Source organism: Mycteria americana, chromosome 1, assembly GCF_035582795.1.
Source record: "Mycteria americana isolate JAX WOST 10 ecotype Jacksonville Zoo and Gardens chromosome 1, USCA_MyAme_1.0, whole genome shotgun sequence".
Classification (NCBI taxonomy): Eukaryota; Metazoa; Chordata; class Aves; order Ciconiiformes; family Ciconiidae; genus Mycteria; species Mycteria americana.
In genome coordinates, this window is record NC_134365.1 from 97,208,784 (window position 1) to 97,229,469 (window position 20,686).

A 20,686-nucleotide genomic window follows, 5' to 3' on the forward strand; every position below is an offset into this window, starting at 1 on the left:
AAAGCAATAGTATTTGTATCTATAGCATTTGATACATATGGTAGACACATGCATATACGTTCAGTACATATTCTTACATCCTTTCCTCCCACTTCTCAAAAATATTAGACAGAAGCATTCAGTCATCTTGTTTTAGCTTTTAAACACAAAGGCTACTACAGCTCAATGAACCGTCACCAATCAGATGAAATATTTTTCTGAACTCCTTCAATTACTCAGTATTTTTCATCTGGACAGTCTGAAAGATACACACACTACAGGTTCACACAGGTATGTCTACAATTTACCACAGAAGAAACATTACAAAGACTCCAAAGTTGCACACAAGTAAACCAGCGCTTTGGTGTCATTATAAAAGAAAAAACCAACTGTTTGACTAAGATAACATTAATGATATAAAATTATTAAAAGAAAAAAACTTTTATTATCCACCTTAACAGCTTCAGGAGACAACCAGAATATAACAAAAATGCATGTCACTGACACATCAAACTAATATAGGAGAACGCTTACCTCCATACGCCATGAGCTAGGCTATGAAATCAGTGGCAGCAGGCAACTAACATACATACACTGCAAAATGCTAGCAAATCCTGCTTATGTTTGGGCATACTATTTTAATTCAGTTCAGGGTTCAGCCAATATAGAAATGCAGTTGAAAGCAAAAAAATGGAAGAATGAACTGACTAATGAACTTAGAATAAATTTTAAAATAAAGTGTTACAATGCATCATTAGAACTCATAGACCAGCAGATTCAGAAATCAAAACAGTATTTTTTAGCTTCAGGCCACAATTCTCTAATCTGAATTTAGGGATTGCTGAAGAGTTACTACGGAATGTTGTTAAGGGCAAAGGCCAAAGGTGGAGAAAGGGAAGGGTAAAAGTGTATAGTGGTGTAACAAGCATGGAAAAAGATAGAGAAGGAGGACAAAGGGGCTGGTGTAAACGAACCTGCTGCTGGTCAGTACGCTTGTCTAGCTGAAGGTGCAGCTGCTGACCTCCTCCAGGTCCTCCAGTCCACTAGGCTCAGCTAATATTAGCAAGAAGTATCTGGGTTTTTGCTAAGTTATTAGGAAGCGACATACTTCTGAATTAATTTTCACATTATTTGGCATCTTGAAAACCATGTGGTTAATACATTTGCACATTTCTGGGAATTGATCAGATATAAGAAATTGCACAGCAAGATCTTTTAGCAAAGCACTGCTCTAGCACACATCCCTGAATTACACTTTCTAAAATGTGTTCAAGGTGGTACTAGAATTCTTCCCATATATATGCAAAATTCACCCATCACTTACTATAGTTGGTATAAGGGAGGATTGCAAATACATTCTCCTCTTACACTGTACAATCCCGTTCAGGTAAAGGAAAGGCCAAAGCATGGCCCAACTCTGAGTTGGTTTTAGAAACTGAAATTAATTTTGTTCACTTTGGTAGCTAATTGCTGTTCATTCTTACAAAATTTTCCTGTCTACACCCAATTTTTTGGGTTCCTCCAACAGTATCAACAAATTCAAGGAGGCTGACTTGCAATCTTCCTAACCAAGTTAGAAAAAACTAGCATAAATTTCTCAAGGAAATACTCTTTCTTTACGAGTCACGCAAACTGAACAGATTTAGATAAAGTTTTAAGTCAAGCTCAGAACTTTTGGATGGGTCTATTCACCTTATTTATTCACCTTTAGTCTAGCTGAATTTACATTTTGATATCTTTTGACACAGTCTGAATAGCTTCTATGAGCAATAATAATGTTGCTTACTCTCACATAAGCTCATAAAGTACACTCAGCACAAAAGAAAACACATCTTGTATTCTAATAAAGAGGCATACTTTGAACCAAACTTCGATGCTGCCTCATCATTGTCATTTATCCTTCACTGTGATTCAAATTCATCTATCTAGCAATGCATGAAGCTGCTCAAGAGTTTGTAGCCAGCATGAGCTCATTACAAGTTCAGGAAATCCAACAGAACCCTTTTCTCTTTGTACGTGCCCTCTGTAGGCAGTTCGCAATTCATGGATAATGTTACGCAAGTGCTGGCTCAGTTATTATTTTAGTTGCAAAAGAAAGGAAAAACAAATATTTTAAGATAAGAATCACTGCAGTGAGGTGCTGAATATTTTAATGGATGAAATGTAGGCAGATGTCACACTTTCTATAAAGCCATATATCTCTGCTGGAAATCCTAGGAAAGATCACGTCTTCATTCATTTCTTCTAAAATATATGCACATATACCTATGTAATTTCATGAATTAATAAATCTGCTGACTTCAAGTTTATTAACAGGGTCATAAGAGGTGTGTGACCCAGCAGAAAATCTGACAATAAATTTCATCTTAATCAACAGTGACCAGGTTGGAAATATGGAAGTCATGGGCCTTAGATACATATATTATTGTGTATATTGTGTCATCTATTAAAAACATAAGTTAGTCATTGCTTCATTCCCCATACTCCAGTTCCAATCAGGGACAATTATCCTAGACCGAATACTTATTATGTTGCTACTTAACAAAACCAGGCATGCAGAGCTAAATCAAGGAAATGGCTGCAAGGCACTTCATTCTGCTGTGTAGACCTATACTGTTCGTTAGAAAGGACAAAGGACATTTTAAAGGATTGATGCATTTTAGGGAGGGAATCATGATTGACTTATACACAAAGTCTGTATGTTTTCTTACATTGGCCTAACTACTAAATTAACAAAATAATTGTTTTTCTTTGACTAGGGTCTATGATTATGATTGCATATCTGTACAATCTTCACTTACAAATCTTCACTGAATAGGCAATTTTAATGCTACTAGGACAAGATCCACTTTTGTCTAGATACAGAGATTCCGTTCTCCTGGATCTAGTCACTCTCTCAGGAGATTATATTCTAAAGCAATGTTCCTTAGTCCATTGGGAAAACATACCTTTTAGTAACTAACAAATGCCCTTAAATCTCCACTTCTAATATTTACATTTCAGCTACCAAACCAATTTAAGGTTGTCATCAAAGTCCCTAAATTGATTGGGAAAGGTATTCTCTTTCTATGAACCACTAAAACTGACAGGAGAGAAGGAAGCATTAAATTGTATTAGTCTTGGTCTAAATAGGCCACAATGTCTTTTCACATTTGGGAATCACTCCCTCCACATCCTGTTCAGTAAAAGCCACAACCAACCACTGTTCAGGGCAACCTGTAAAGTTCATCTGCTTTCTGTAGAAGTTGGATAAGCCAAAGCCTGAGAGGACTGAGAATCAGGGTCAATGTGAATATTTTTGTATAAACCTAGTTGTTCTGATTGTGGAAAAATGTGTGGAACCCACTGAAGACCTTTTGCAAAGTGTACAGTGGCACTTGGATCACTAAAATATCTAGAGTATGGAATAGACAACTTTTAGTGTGAAATTTTAAAAATACATTGTTTTAATATGATGACAGCATACTAGGCCAACTTCATCACATGTGAGATGTACTAGGAGTACAAAGATAACGTAAAATTTTTCAGCAATAGGGTCTAGGGGTTTTTGCATCTTTGGAAAGTATCTTGAAAGTATTTTTATTGTCCCTCTACAATACCTTATTTTTTCTAACATCCACATAAAGTGTGTACTGAACTGAGCTCTCTGGCTGCCAGAATAAAACCTAACCATTGTTCCTAAGACTAAGACCTATCCTGCAGTTCCTCCAGTTTATGCCAGCAGCTGGCCCCTGAAACTGTGGGGGGTGCTAGCAATCACCACTGTCTTCTTTTCATCTCTGCCACACAAATCACTCTAAAATAGAGCCAAAAGCACAACTGATGTTTCTTGGTTTAGGTCATGCTCTGTACACACTTGGAAAGTACAGTCAAAGCTTCAGTTTAATGTGGTGTTTAATATTAATGAAATGGGAAAGATGATCTGCTCTCTTCTTCCAAACTCCAATAAACAAGTCCACAAAGCATATAATCTAACTCTAAATCTCTTAACTAAAAGCAATAGCTCCAATAAATGTACTGTTGATTGCCTTAAATAAATGCTTGCGACTTGAAGTACATATTGCTGTTAGCTTCTTTTATTCCTGTCCTTTCAAAGATGACCATCTTCTTAAAGTAGGAAATGTTAGTCTTTATATTATGTTGTACATTGCATTTTTAGTTACTGGACACTCAGAAGATTCATTGTCACTAGGAAACGGATTGACAACTTGTATTAGCATGAGTGATTTAAAATGTTGAAGTTATTCTCTTTAAAAATAATTTAAAAGGAAAAGGAGAGTATTCCCCAACACTTATGCTTTTCCCTCTCCAGATACACTAGAGAAAATGTGTTCATTTCATTACAGGCTGTATGTATCATGGGTTTTCTCATCTTCTGCGTTCATTGCTACAAGATTTTGATTGCTTAACGGTAAGCTTGAATGAATATGCATGTGGCTAGCACTCTGATGCACTGCAGAACTAAAGGAAGATGTCTACAGTTTCCAGCCATTAGCTATTAATGCTAAAGTTACAAAATACCCAAATCCCATATGTTCCAGGTGACGTTCAGCTTTCTGTTTTCATACAGTTTCACAAAGCATTAGGTATTAAAGCTGCTATTAAATAGGGAGTGCATATGATCTACACATGACATGGCATTCAGTGCTTTTTCTTCTTTCCAAGGATCTCAAAGAAAAATACTAATCCTCACTACTGCAATACAGCTATGCAGGTATTACTTATGCCCAATTCACAGTATTCTACAGAAAATCCTGTATGCCATTCTTAGTGAACTGATTCAAAAGTTACACATGGGATAAATCAGATAAATCAAACACAGCTTAAGTGACAGTTACGAACTCAAACACTGGATTGGTGATAGAATTACAGAGAGATCCCAGGAATACCAACTCATGAAAAGGAAAAAGTCAACCTTTGCTACAATGATCTAATGAAAGTCTCTAATATCTTAATTATTCTGTGTCTAACATCTTATTTATTCTTTTTTATTCTGCAGTTTTCAGCCTGGAGCAGACCCCCAGAATTGCCTTAACGGACCACATCAAAAAGACAGCAATTGTTACTTCTATACTTATGCATCCTTTCTTCCCCCTTGTTTCACACCAAGATTACCAAGGCATTACAATGATGAGGGTAACCCAGATTCTTTTCAGGCTAGAAAAGAATAAAGAGAGCAACAGGAAAATCCTCAGTGATTGAACAAATTTCTTAAAAGGTCAAATCCTGATAAGTCAGCGTTTTAATCATTTATCAGACAATTCTAACTAATCCAGTTCTACTATTTTGCTATCCTACCCAAACTGACATAACCCCAAGTCAAAGGGACAACCCAATTCCCTTCTTCCTCCCTATCCCAGGCAACAGGATATAACATTTTTTATGTGGTTTAATCTCTTCCATACAACAGCTCATGGAATTCCATCCGTAACTTCTGACATAGAAGTTATAGGTTATTCTATAACATGTAGAACTGGAATAAGCCCCTGCCAGAAAAGGCATTATTTTGATACGAACATTTCTAGCAAAGGGAATCAACTGCACAGTTCTCCAAACTCTTTCATTGCTTCTTGGACTATTTGTTAAAAACATGCACAACTCCCTTGTATTCTACTTTATAACTGCAACTTTAGGCAAATCATTGTCACTATGTCACACTGTCATTGTCACATACACATTTGATCTGTGATGTGGTCAATATAGTACAATCTCTTAGTACAATGAAAATCCTCAAAACAAATACCAGTAGAAAACTTTTCCAAACAACAAGAACTATTTGTTTTCCTTGAAGGATCTCCTAATTCCACTTTCATCTGAAATTCTTCAAGGCAACTTTAAACAAACACAAAGAAACCCTGAGCAACAATCCAATAAAAACAAAATTAAGAAACCCACATGTTCATATTCTCCTCACTCTCTTCCCACAATTCATGACAACAGTAGCATGCAAAGCAAATATGTCTTACCAAGTTCTGTTATGTAGGTTTTTCCTTCCGAAGGTAAAGGAATGTACTGATTAGAGAACAAGTTGCTTCCATAACCCAGGACAAAACCTTCTAGTTTGGTGTTTTGACTTGGTCGAAGATACCTCATGCAAACGGTGTCATCTGTTGCATTGATCTGAACTTTCAGACTCTGCCTTTTCACTTGGGAAAGAGTAAAAAAAGAGAAGATCAGAATGTATTATCTTGTAATCATATATTCAGTAATGGACCATGCAATGTAACAATATAGGGCTGTTTAATTTGCTAGCCGCAAGCAACTGAACAATTGCTTAAAGGTGGAGTCTCCTGGAAACTAAGTGTATTTTAAAAAGTAAACTAAGTGTCATGTAAAATTGTGGTTTCCAACACATCTGTTTTTCCATCATTAGTTTAGTACTATTATTAGTTGTAACATCTTCTACAACTGCAGTAGTAGAAAAGTGCATGAAGTAACTGGAAAAAATGCAAGTATTTTTTCCTTTAAATGCAGGAGTTACAGTAGTATTAGCCATCTATAGGACCCATAGGTGAAAAACTTGCAAGTTTGAATTTTTTTTTTGTTAGTAAAAAATATGAAGATTTAACATTAAGTTAATCACACTGCAAAATTAGGGTAGAGGATAAATAGTAACTAGATCCAATTACAAATGCTACAACTATATATTTTTTTTTTTTTTGCTATGTTGGGCTGGAAATGTAATTTTCTAGTTAGAATTACACCAGGACACCTAACCAACGTATATACTTCACTCAAAATTACTAAGAAACTTTTTTTAAACATTCATTTTTATGCTTTCCAGGGGAGCAGCACATAAAGCAAGAAACATCTTGTATATCCATCTACAAAAATTTAACTTATAACAACACAGAATGACTTCATAACAGAATAATCAATTTTTTAGGCTACAAAAAGGTGTTTCGTCATCTCTTGGTGGGGTGAGGGAGGATTGGCTTTTCCTTCCTTGGTACTTACAATTTTAATATTCCCTTGCCACTGTTAGCCTTATCATATTTTTAGAACTGTTGAATGTCAATGCTTAAAAAAAGAGTAATGACTTTTCCCCAAACTTATGACACTGGCACTAGAATAGTACATTTTGGGTTATTATTTCTCTTCTCATTCTCAAAATATAAATTTTTATTCCCAACAGGTTTTCAGGCATCTCTCCAATTATGAGGGCTGAAATTAACTTTTCAGAAAAAACAGAAATTTGCACAAAATCATCTAACTTCAGGAGCTAAACCCTGAAGAAAAACAATGAGAGATGTATCAGCTGTCATTAAATAACAGGGTAGAAAGATACTAAACTTCCTTTTCTTTCTGTCCTTCTCTCCCTCACTCTAACTCCCTTCCTTTCTTCCTTTCTCTCTCTCAATAATTGCAGACTGATATTCCAAGTTTCTTTAGACAAGTACATATTGATTCTCTGGTATCACCCCAGCCTACCCTCCTTTTTTTTTTTTTTTGAGAAATTCTAATGACTGGAGTTGCTGAGAGGCCACAATCTCCAATCTGTGAAGATGATTTAGTAGTGCTGTCGAGCACTTGGCAGTTGTCTGCACACTGAATGTAAAGACCTAAGCCAAATGCTTTATGCCTCTTCCCTTTATAGAAAGAAGCGTACAAGTAAAACTGATGGAAAACATGTGCCTCCGATGAGACTCTTCCTTTATCTAAAGACTGATCAAGTAAAAGCCCTCAGCCTGGAAACCATCACAATTTTCCAAAGGCAACTCTGCCAGGTTGCAGAAGACTGCAAGGCTTGTAGAAAACTCAACTCTCTGACATTTTCAGCAGTACAGTACCATCACAGGGGAAGGGGTGGCAGTTGCTTCCTTATCTGGAAGACATCCTAACTTCTTTTATTTTCAGTATATGAAACCGCTCCGGGTGTACCACTCTGAATATTGACAAGGCTCCAAATAGCATAAACCAGGAAGAAAACGCAACAGACTTCAAACCCCTCTAATATGCTCCATAAAGATGCTTAGTAAAAAGCATTCCATGGCAACAAAGTTTAGGATTATTACCTCTGATTGACAGTGAACTAGATTTGTTAAAATTATGTAGTCTGCAAAACTAACATAACTTCAGAGAGCTCAGCATAAATGAAAGGATGTTTTCCTGGTCTCCATTGAATATTCATGTCTAAGAAGAAAGCAAGACTTACAGAACTTGATTGAAATACGAGATAATAATTTGATTTCTGTATTAAAATTCTTAGTCAGACCCCAAACTGGATTCTAAAAAAAATTAGTGAAGATCTATTTCAGTTTTAAATTTACAATAATTTCACTTTTTTTTACATGATTATTTCTATATATCTCTCAGTTATACTTTACATTAATTTGACTTAATTCTAATTCAAGATTGAACTCAGCTGGGTTTGATTCCAATTAGACAGATACTGTATTTTATTCATTAGTAGTCAACTATAGTGACAAGGGGTCTTGACTTTATTTAAGCCTAAAAACTGTCAGTGAAGTTTCTAAAAACAGAAAGTCTAAATGGGATCCTAAGACAGCAACAGCTTTGAGGTAGGACCCTTTAGACCTTTTCTTTATAGCTAGGCACATCAAAACCACCAAGAGAGCTTTTAAACTCAAAGCCAGTTCTAGCAGAACATGGACAGCAATAATGTATTTTTAAAAACAGAGGATAAGGCAGAACAGAAGAAAAGGAGATTAACTTAAAATTTAGAAAAATAAATCCTTGTCCTCCCCACACTGTCCTGACAGGGCAGGTCCTTTCCCTCTAGTTCACTTTTAAGTACAGGATCCTTTCTGTATTGGCCTTGATGGCAACAAATACTGCAGAGTCCCTGCAGGATTTAGGAAAAATCTTTCTTTTCCTCTCCTTGGGGATCTAGCTACAGGGTCTGCTCCATGTTCTTCTTAACATAACTATCTTCTACCCCTTCTGTAAGCTCCTTGCTTACTATTTCCTTCTCTCCACACAGCAGAAATTCCCCTAGCTGAGAGGGCTCAGACGATCTCAGCAAAGGCACTCTTCTCCCCTTCCTCTTGAAGGTGCAGCCTGGCCCAAAGAGCAGTACAGGGCAAGGCAGACAAATAGCCTTCTTCACCATTATTTAGCTGCATGTTTTTAAAGGAAAATAACTGTGCTAAAGCAACAGCACAGATGCTACACTTCATATGACTAAACCACTTTCCCTTCTATGGGCTGTGTGCGTTCCAGAATCACTGAAATCGAGGGATGAATTTTAACTGGTAAAACAATAACTATCAGAGGCTGCCCACTTTCTGGAAGTGTAGGGACAGAAGTGGAGCAGCCAAGGCCAACACTGACAAGTTTTTCTATCCGAGGCAACAAAGGTTCCTGACTGAAGTTAGAACGTGAGTTTGCTGGGAACCATAGCTGTTGAGTGAGAGCACTTGGGTTCCAGAGAATGAAAGGCTACACAGGAGACAAAACCAAAGAATGATGAGGACAGAAGGAGGCCAGTAAGCACAGAAAGTGCTCTCTGTCATGGCGGAACTATCAATGCATGGTAGATCACTCTTGGTATGGACTCTTTATAGGGAATGACATCTCTCCCCAAACCAGGTCAGTGTGCTACTTGGTCATCAGTCCAGCTCTTCTGCCTGCCAACAGATTAGCACTCCAACATCTTTCCAGGAGCCCTTGCACTCTTCCAATGCCTCACTTTTGTGCCTACCTACACACAGTATACTTCTTAGCATCATAAATACAAACACAAAAGGCTGTGAAGCAACCCTCTTTTGTTACAGCTGAGTACATTATAAAGAAATAGTTCTTTAAGAATTCAAACGATGTTAAAATGTTCCAGACTCAAGGAGGACACATGACTTCAAAGGAGACCTGGACCCTTATGAACAAATTCAAGCATTCCCTGAATCTAAAAGGAAGAGGCAGCTTTGTGTGGGAGACTGTAAGCCCAACTCCGCTACACTGGTCAGAATTAAAAACAAACAAAAAAGCCTCCCATGAAAACATAACAAAATGCAACTCATGTTAAGGCCTATGAGGAAGGCCCACATGGTCACTTGGAGTCCTTGGAGTGGACAGGAGGTATACAGGGAGGGCACAGCAGCGCAGAGGGGCCTCTGCAGCCAGCCGGGGAGAGATCAACACGACATGCTGCACAGGCATGGCCAGTCTAGTCAAGAGGGAGCCAACCTGGAGCAGTACAGATATAAAGGACTTCATATCAATTAGCTTGGTAAATGGGGACTAATCTCAGGAGCACATTAGCAAAATAGATTTCACTTGTGTTGATCTCACAGTATTTTGAACAACTAACAGGAAAATCAGGCATTCCCATTCTGAGTAGTATCTCTATCTTGGCCACCACTCAGATAAACATTCATTAAACATGATCAAGTCACAGGAACTTGACTGCTATGATATTCTGATAAGAATGTATTTGATTTTGAGAAAATAACCTTGTCATATCATGATTTTAGAATACCTTTTTTCCCTCCTGTCTCCTTGATGAAAGAGTCGAATGATAAACTAGACGCCCTCTAATTCCAATGCAAAGAGATTCGAAAACACCTTACAAACAGAAAAGAATACTTGCAGGCACAGAGCAAGGCAAGGTTGAATTTTCCTAACTCATATTCACTTGTATCAGCTTTTGGCATGTGTTATTGAAACTCTGGTCTTAAGTATTTGCATTTGTAGAGTAATTCTTTTACATTGAGGCCATCTCCAGATGAAAGATTCTGGGACCCTTAGCTACCTCTGAAAAACAATCTTTCCCCCCTGGCTTGCCAACAGAAATTCCACACTGATCTGCAAGTATTCTCTTCAACAAAAGTCAACTGATGGCAAAACCAGCAGGACAAACTGTGCACTGCATATCTGAACTAAAAGCACTATGTTAAGTGCATCAGATCCCTTGCAGTGTTAGAATCACTCTAGGGAAAGGACTCATCGCCTATAAGGGGAAAGACCTTTAAAGACAGTTTAATGAATCAGCTGCATCATAAGGGAACCAGCCACCTATAACTCTTCAGAAAGAAGAAAATAGCTACAAATGGTCCGAAGAACTCAGCTGGGAGCACCATAGTTCGGCTAGTTGGAAAAAATAAGTGGTCATGTATAGGCAACAGGAGCCAAGAGCAAATAAACATTGAAACTTTAGAAAAATTTAACTCTAAATTACCTAACTGAAATTCACATCTTTAAAATGTGAAAGCAGCTATGGAAAATAATATACAAAATATTCAGCTGGACACTTGTTGCTCAAGCTTTGCATCCACCGGGATTATGTGAAGTATCTTCTTTTTCTTATCACTTTAATTAATAATGGAGTACCAGAGGAAGACAGGGGAGAATTCATAAGCGCTGCTACCATCTCTTATTCATACCACCTAGTTCTAACTGATGGTTTATTATTTAGCTACAAGACAAACAGAGAAGTCCAATTTTCAACTTCTACTTTCACAGCAAAATTTCAGTCAAAACCCTTTGGTTTAGGTCTAACATCCCCCTAAGAAATCATCATTGCAACGCAGTCTGGCAAAAGCAAAACAGTAACTACTAAGAATAGATTTATATAGTTCCTTTGCTATTTAATAACTGGAGAAAAGTAAGGAGATAAATAGAAATGGTTCACTGGGCTAGTTACATTAAAGCAGTATTTGTTCAGCAATTCAGTGTTAGGGACAGCATTATTTCCAACCTATAAAAGCAAATAAACACCTGAAAGTTTGCTTCTCGAAAGAACAAACCAAAAAATTTTGTTTCAGTAACAGAAGATTAAAGCCTTTGAAATTCTGTGTCCCGTGCCCCACTATATCATTACAATATTGTTGGTAACAATAGAAGTGGAGTTAGTTAAAATTGCCAGCTGTTTTGATTTTCCTCTGTTTCACGGGACGTGAAAGAACTTGGGTGATGAGGTGACTGGAATTTGAATTAACTGGCTCTTTTCTGTTACTACCCAACCCCCAAAATATATCTTGGCCCTGTCAAAAAAAGTATCTTCAGCTGAAGAGCGCTCTATTTCTCTCTCCCACTTAAGAAGATATGTCAACAGCTGGCTGATAATTTATTAACTAATAATTAACACATTCAGAAGTAACCGTGAGGTGTTGATATAGCAACAAACTTCAGGAATGAAGCACAAATTAAATAAAGTAACCATTTTTTGCTTTGAAATAAATTCACCTTGGCAACTTACATTTTTTGAGCTATCTGTTTGCCTGCTTCACTGAAGGCTCAGCAAAAGCAATACTGGGACAGGACGTTACTCTCACTTATTCTATTATTCTACTAGTGTGCTTTAAGTATGTACGGTCTCTCATGATCAAATACAGTCCTATTTTTTGTTTTTATCCATAGAGTGAAAAGCCTTGAACTCTGCCCTACAAAACTAGAGGTGAATACAGCTGTACTGTATTACAGCAAATTTGGCTTCGTCATCAGAATTCCTTTTGCCTTACATTGAAACTGTTTCTTTTTCACCATTTCAAAGATTTTAGAGGGCATGAAGGCAAGACCTAGCACTGCCTCCCAGAGTGCTAGACAAATGAAGCATGCCTTAAGAAAATATATTAGCACCATGTATTTGTGAGCACCACCTCACTTGTAACATTCAAATCGTTCACAGCAGTGCTTTTATTTTCCAAATCTGGTGCCATAGTACCACCAGCCAAGATTTCAATGATAATATAACACTGTGCAACTTTTATTTTTGCTATTTTATATTTTCATATTTACTTTGGCTCCCAAACATGGAGAAATATTGGTTGGTTGGCGCAACCCCAAATATAGCTTAAAATGGGAAACATTTAAAAATAGTTCTGTTTCTATGCAGTAGAATAAACAAGACACACTTATAAGACAGCCACAACCATAAAATCACAGAATAATTTAGAGTGGAAGGGACTTCTGTTAAGTCATCTAGTCCAACCCCCTGCTCAAAGCAGACCTAATCAGATCAGGTTGCTCAGGGCCACATCCAGCTGAGTCTTGAACACCTCTAAGGACATAGATTCCATAACATCTCTGGGTAACCTGTTCCAGTATTTATCATCCTTGTGGTTTGAAAAAAAAGTCCTAATATCTAACTGGAATTTCCCATGTTCCAACTTGTGCCCAGTGCCTCTTGTCATATTGCTGTGCACATCGGCAGAAAATCTGTCTTCCTTCGTTGTATCCTCTGGTCAGGTAGCTGTGGACAATGTTAGATCATCTTTCTCATCACAGATTACATAAAACATCAACACTCCTAGCTACAAAATTCACATTAATAAATACTCTGAATGATGAAAATAGCTGCCTTATAGACCATATGCTTAAAAAAGGCAACAAAGAATACCTTATTAAGAGAGGCTAAGCTAAAAGCATTGCACGTAGTTTTGTCATTTGCAACTGAAGTTCCCAATTAAATATTTTTTTCAAAATATTAGTATGCCTACACTCTGTACACAAGTCTAACATTACTTCAGAAAAATAGGCTGTCAACATGCAGCAGTTAACTTTGCAAAACACATATATGCATGTCTGTCTACAAAAGTAGCTTAACTCATAAGCTTTCAACTTACGCTCACACAGGATCTCTTTGCTCAGGCAGCTTCCAAAAAAGATGAACAAAAGCAATGTTATTCTTACCTATGGACCAACATTTATTACACTGAGATCCACTGGCACATTTTTAGGGATGAGCAATCAGAAAAGTTTCAGCAGTACAATTCCTGTTCCAGTCCTAACACTCTCCTTAACCTGAGTTTCTCTGCCCCCAGGCTATCAATTCTGTTCATTTCAAAGCCATTCTGGTGGTTCAAGGAAGCGACTGAGGAGCAGAAGCAATAATTTAATTTTGAAATGCTACTTTTTTCACTTAAAATGACACTGTTTAATACAGAAATGGTAGATTCTTCTTATTTTGACTATGGCACTTGATAGATAGGATGAATAAAGCTTGTTATTTTAAGCCTTATTATCAAGGCTTATTACTTGATCGATAACCAGAAACTACTAATTGATTCCACCTTATTAAGTTTTGAAGTTAGCACCTCTTTTCAACTCCCACTGTAACTGAGAGAGTAGATGTGATAGCATGGTTAGCATAACCTGTCCTATGACTTGCAATAATTTAAAAGAGAAGAAAAGACATCACCAAAGAAAGATCCAGACAACCTAAATTCCATCTAACTTCTGCTGTCTAGTAGAGAGCTGGATGCCTCTGAGGAGGATCTATGTGTTAAACAGGAAGCCATCTTATGTCAGCCAACAGGAAATACAGAATTTCAATTCAGTCTCTCTGGGAAATAGAGTGGAACAAGCTGTAACAAGCCAACTGCAAAGTCAGAAAAAAAAAATTTCTTCTTTTCATGTAACCCTCCATACTGTATTTTCTAGCTTCTCTTGATGCCGAAAGAAATATTTTCAGCCAGTACAACCACAACACAAACACTTGGTCCATTTACTTGTTTTCAGAAATTGCATTTAATGACCTGGAGTTGTCAGGTGGACATTCTGCCACCAGTTGCTTGTGCTACAAGAATAATCTGTTGGAATTCCAACTTCACTACTTGCCCAACTCAGAATAAAGACGCTCTCAAGAGAGTTTTAAATAAATTTCTTCTTGTCTATGCTTTTAAAATACTTCTATTTGAAAGACGGCAACTTTTTTTAGGCATATCAACATTCTTAACAGACTGCACACAGCAAATAAGATAGCATAAATTATAGTTCCCCTCTGTATTTCTTTCATATCATGGGGCACTCTTGAAAATTTCATTTATAATAGAAATTCACCACAAAAGGAGTACAAATATCCAAAATATCCAGTAGGAAACGCCCTTGATACTGGTGTTCAGCTGAAGGCAGTAACTCACTAAGACCTCCCTAGGAAGAGATGTACTGTGAGGGCCCAGGGTCAGCCCCATCCCTTCCAGTACCTTTTCTCACAGCAGTCTTTCAGGATTACTGAGACCTCTTCCTTCAGTTGCAATGCATATTTAGTTTTACTAATGCTAATCTGAAATATGCTCTCTTTTTTTTAATGGATATAAACTAAATAGATACTTCTCAGAGAAACTTGTTAGAGCATTTATATTACAAAACTATACAGTTTTTAAAACTTCCTTTGCCAATTCCTCTCTACTGGTCACTACAGTTCAGAACTGAGTTGTTAAGCTGCAGCTCACTATTACTTTAGGACTAGTAAGGACAATGCAGAGGTAAAGATGTAGTTAACAGCAATTCCAGCATAAAGCAATGTACAAAATCAAATTTATTACTTGTATGCTGCCATCTCTCTTACCTGTTTTCAGGTCATTCAAGCACTTCTTTGTAGTTCCACTACCATCCTTTTCACTATCTCCCTCACAAGGCGCCTTAAACATGTTGGTTTAAAATTATTTTTTATTGGACTAAGTACAGTAACTATCCTTATTTTTAGGGTACAAAGCTGAAAAGAGCCTGGATTTAAACTCAGGATCCAATTTCAGTGGTCCAACCCCCATTTCCAGCTTTCATTCTGCAGCTCATTTCCCACTATTTGTTAAAATGGCAAAAAAAATTGAAAACAAGCAAGAAAACTGTTCTTTGAGAATAAACAAGTCTGCAGTTCTGATGTAAGACGGAACAGGAGTTAAACTTCTGAAAACTTCTTTGGACAGAGTTTGAACAACCTGTCCCTGGCTCCTGTCATAAGACATTGTTTAATTCCTTTTTTATATCTGAGAAAATTCCACTCCTTTTTTTGCCCAGCCAGTAAACTTAGTTGTGTTTAAAGGTCAAATACATGTGCCAAAAATTTAATTTAAATAAAATTCAACATTGAACAATTCAACATTTTTGAAGGATAGGGACAGAACAAAGCCTATCTGATATTTTCAATGCATAATGCCCCCTGAAACTCCTTCAAGTTGAACCATTTTTGATAGCTATTACTTTTCAAATGAACACTACACAAACCACAAAACTTAAAAGGACATTATTTGTCCATGAAAAAACTCCTTGTTAATAAAACAACCTCAAACCCTTATCTGATGTAATTACGATCTCCAGGGCATTGTTCCCCTGGCTTTACTCTCAGAGCTAGTTGTTTGTTGTTGTTTTTTCCAGACTGGCCTGGCATGTCTTCTTCTGGGCTGATGCAACTCCACCTGGACAGAGCTGATGAGACAGCGACTGCATCTTGCCCAGAAGAGCTGGTCTTTCCAGTCCTGGCTCCTTCTTCTGTCCAAGGAAACAGGTCCAAGGCAACTCCACCCAGGCTGCGCTACGAAGAAAACTGTATCTTGTCCAAAGAACCTGACAGATTCTGCATAAAGATATTCATAAAGGCATGTAGAAGACTGTGAGGAGCAAGAAAAGTCTCCCAAGTGTTCTAGGTCTAACTCCCTTTTAAGTCTTCAAAGAGCATCAGCTAATGCAAACACCAAAAGAGAAATATGGTCTTTGGACATGGCCGCACATAAGGTAGTCATATTTTAGAGCTGATCAGCTGAATAAAAACATGGATGTTCTTTAACAACAGCTCCTCAATAAAGAAAGCTCAAAAAGGTACTATGAACTTAAGCAGGTGAGGAATTCAGACGCTGTTGGTCTGGCTCTGCCCACAAATTATAAATTGATTGAAGTGATCAGTATTAAAGACCTTAATGCAACAAGTTTTTTAAGAACATGTTCATTGGCAGGCAATGCTTAGCATTACCACTGCCATTACCTATTCAAAGGCAGGCAGTGTTTAGCATCACCACTCCCTTAATCCGCTTCTCATCTACAAATATCAATGCATTTTTGAAGAATCAAAAATCAAAGGCATAATGAAAAACAGTATCTGAAACTGCAATTGCATCTGCTTCTGAAAGAAGAGTGAAGATACTATACTTTACAATCCATGATGTTATCATTCATTACCGAATGCACAGACAATCTGCTACACGGATTGATGTGTACCCAGATTGCAGTGAGGTTCTCACATTGCAGCAGTCATTTTGAAATCTGTTCCTTACATGTGATCACTATGTATTACATCAGAATACGTAACATCGTTTTTTTCAGTACATAGCTTTTGGATTGATTTGCTGTGTGACTATTCATCTGGGGACCTTTTGAAATACTTTTGGAGAATAGGAATCAGATTTGAAAGAAGAATATGAAATAACTGATGGTAAGAAAGTATCATTTCTACTGTGTTAGAATAAGGCAGCTTTGAATTAATGTTAAAAAAACACCAAGCAGTATTAAATTGATATTTGCATGTTTTTCTATATCCGTAGAACAAAATAGGTAGTCATATACTAAAATCTTCCTTCTGTGATAAGTATTATCTTACTTGCCATACTCCAAGCAGTTGAAAGAACAAGTCTTTAGCTCAGTATTCTGTAACATTGGCTTAGATGTTTGCATAGCTACTTTTGTTTTACCTCCTTCTCTGATTCAACACAGTTATTTTTTAAGGACAAAACTGCTTAAAGATAGTAGTATTTAGACAGCTAGCAGGGTTTGCAAGATACGCTAACAGTAAATTTGAAACCAGCATGTACTTCTAACTCTTAAGTTGTAAACTAATCTATGAGTCTCAGAATCACCAACATATCCCGGTATGTTTCATTGTTGCATTCTCTATTGTAAATCTGAAGAGTTGGCACCCAGTCCTTTTAAGCACTAGTCCTCACTTCTAAAAAGATCTCTTATCACTAATAAGCCAGTGCATAGAGCACTATAAAGTAGACCAACTTGATAAAATCCAGGAAAAACAGCAAAGCCAATGACTAGAGGTACAGAGTATGTTACCCAGGAAAAAAGCCTGAATAAATAGGCGTCATCCAGCTTAGAGGAAAAGAACACAGATAGATATGAAGACAGTATACAAATATATAAAACAAACAAACAAACAAAGCCCTGAGGGAAAGCAATATGAACAAGTTCTGCTCCATATCTGTGAAGAGCAGAAGTGACATAAACTGTAGCAAGGAAGATAGCCGGAAAACTGATAAAGGCAGTGAAGCTCTGGCACAAACTGCCTCAGGAGTAAGCACAAGGGGGGCAAAATTATTTCAGGAAGTCCATTTCAGCCCTGTGTTTCTTTGTAGAAATGAATATTTTTCCACTTGAAGGCTACCGGTTTTTCTCCTGCACCTCTAAGTATGCACCATAAAGCCTCAAGAAGGGCTGCCCTCCTCAATGCTATGCATGAATTCCAATATCCTACTTCCTATCTCTAACATGTAGATATTGAAAATCCAGTAAAGCATGATCTCTTCAGTATATAGATAAGCTGAAGAGAACTGCGAGGGAGAGGCAAGATTAATTTGTCATGTGAGAACAGAAAAATATCTCAGTGCAATTGCTTGAGTAAGGGCACGAAAGAGTATCCAGGAAACTGCAAGCTGTTCAGCCTAACCTCGGTCACCAGGAACAGCTGGTTACACCTATGTACATGATGAACAAGAAGGTGATTCAGAACAGCCAGCACAAATTTACCAAGGCCAGACTGTGTTTGACCAACAGACACATCTGTAATGTTATTACTGGCTTTGCATAGAAGGGGGAAGTGGTGAATGTTATTTACTTCGACTTTGACACAATCTCCACAGGTATCCTTCCAGCTAAACTGGAGAAATGCAGACTGGATGGGTAGATTACAAGGTAGATGGAAAACTGGGCTTAAAGAATAGCAGTCAGTGGTTAAAAGTCCAAAGTCCCCAACTCTTCAGATTTACAATAGAGAATGCAACAATCTTGATAGTCTTTCTGATTCTCAAGCAATATCCACGGTAATTCCTAAACTCATTTCAGTAAGGGAGAATGTTTTGTGATTTGTGTACACTTGGGAAAGAACTTGGGCTGGGCAAATAAAAGAGGAGTTGTACATAATGATCTGCTTTCAAATCAATGGGAGACAAACTAGATTGAGACACCCATTCAGAAATAAGTACCCATCAAGCTACCTTCCTAAATCATCTTTACAGAATGGCAGTGCAATTAGTGAGACAGTCACTGCTGCACTCCTGATGCATCAGTGAGTTTGAATGGTTTGTTCCTCTCTCAAGATTTAATAAACACACCCATGCCCATCTCGTGAGAACAACAGTCCAGTCTGTGGTTTAGTTTACAGGTTCTCAAAAGATCAAATAAAAGGTATCTAAAATAAGATATCCTTGAACAGAAACAAGTATTGCATCAGAAGGTAATTTAATAATCTATTTCTAGCAGAAACATCTAGAAACAGAAAAGTACAATCTGCCCATCGCATTGAGATTGCATATGTAGTAACCATGCCCATGACAGCACAGGACATTTAACAATTCTTAAATGTATGCAAGCTTGTAAGAATGTACTTAGTACCTTACTATTGTCTAATGGGATTTAATTTCTATTTATAAATCCCCCATTATGCTGTGTATAGTTGAAACAGGCCTCTTTAAAATAACATGCATCAAAAGATGAAAATTGAATGGGATCATCCCTTCTCTGAAGTCATGATGGCTTTTCACTTCCAACATTGCAACCATCATATGATCACACAAAGTATCTGAGTTCTCTGCTCAAAATCCGCTAACATCCAAGACATACAGGACTTCAAATAGTTCAAGGATTAATAGCTTTGGATGTGCACTTGGCAATGGTGCTTGCAATGTTCTGTGTTTTAACTTTGGAATAAGTTCCCCACTTTTCAGAGGCAGACAGCTGATAAAGCAATTAAATATCAGAAGCATACATAAGAATTCTTAGGTGTTGCTATGTATCACATGCTAAATGCAGAACGAATAAGCAAACTTCATCAGTTGACAAAACCACTAATCAAATATGAAATGCTGTTATCCTTTGAGAACTGCAATTTGGTCTTGTCAATGCATTCAAGTGTATCAGCAAAGCTTTTAACCAGTTATTCCCTTTCAGTTTAGAAAGCTATAGACACAAACCAAAAAAAAAAAAAGAAAAATTGCTCAGTGTTTCCAACAGAGCAGTCAAAATAAAGTGCTTTCACTTATTTTCTTGGTCTCCAAACTTGGTCTCCAAATTCTCACACATGTCTATGACACTAGCTCGATACAGCTGAGTCCTATAAGGGTTGATTCCAACTGCATATAGTTTTTCCAGCTGGAAATTTTTTCTCATCTTGCACCATTAGATGAGATGGATCTCAAGACTGATGACCTGGCTTCTTAGGGAAAAAAAAAAAAAAGTAACAGATTAAGAAAAGTCACAAGTGACCCTTTTTATCTTGTCCTATATTCCACATTCTGAGTTTGCAGAGATCAAAGGAAAGTTTCTACAGTTCAAGCAAGTGTGTGAAGAAAGAAGCGACAGAATTCCAGTCAGTCTTTAATTAAAGAGTGTGAAAATAAAACCTACTACTAAGAGAAATACTTGATGATTTTAGGAAGTAATCAAATTCCAAAATTTGACAAAAACTCTTTTTTCAGCACTATGAACACCTTCTGAAGCAGAGGCATTGTTAACTCATCTTAAGAAAACTAAAATATGAAGTAAATTGTTCTAAATCAATGGATTAGAGAAAAAAATGGAAAACAAATGTATAGTAAGTGTTAAATGTATTTAACACTCTAAATAAACAAATTTATAGTAAGTATATGACATGTAAAATAAAAGCTATGTGTATGATTAAGCGAGTACTAAGATAAGTCACAAACACTTATTTTTGCTACTAACAAAGTGTTTCATCTATTCTCCCACCTATTTCTCTTCCTACCCAGGATATGGCAGACAATATAGAGTTTATGTTCTCTGACTATATTTCCAAATT

The 20,686-nt window shown here is 37.1% G+C and overlaps 1 protein-coding gene across 1 annotated transcript in view; it reads right to left on the reverse strand.

Moving 5' to 3' along the window:
* Positions 1-20,686, reverse strand: part of ABI3BP (ABI family member 3 binding protein) — a 167,817-nt gene that overhangs the window by 137,114 nt on the left and 10,017 nt on the right. The window contains 1 exon segment of the mRNA XM_075514216.1: positions 5,946-6,125. Within this exon segment, the coding sequence (XP_075370331.1) occupies positions 5,946-6,125 (180 nt within the window).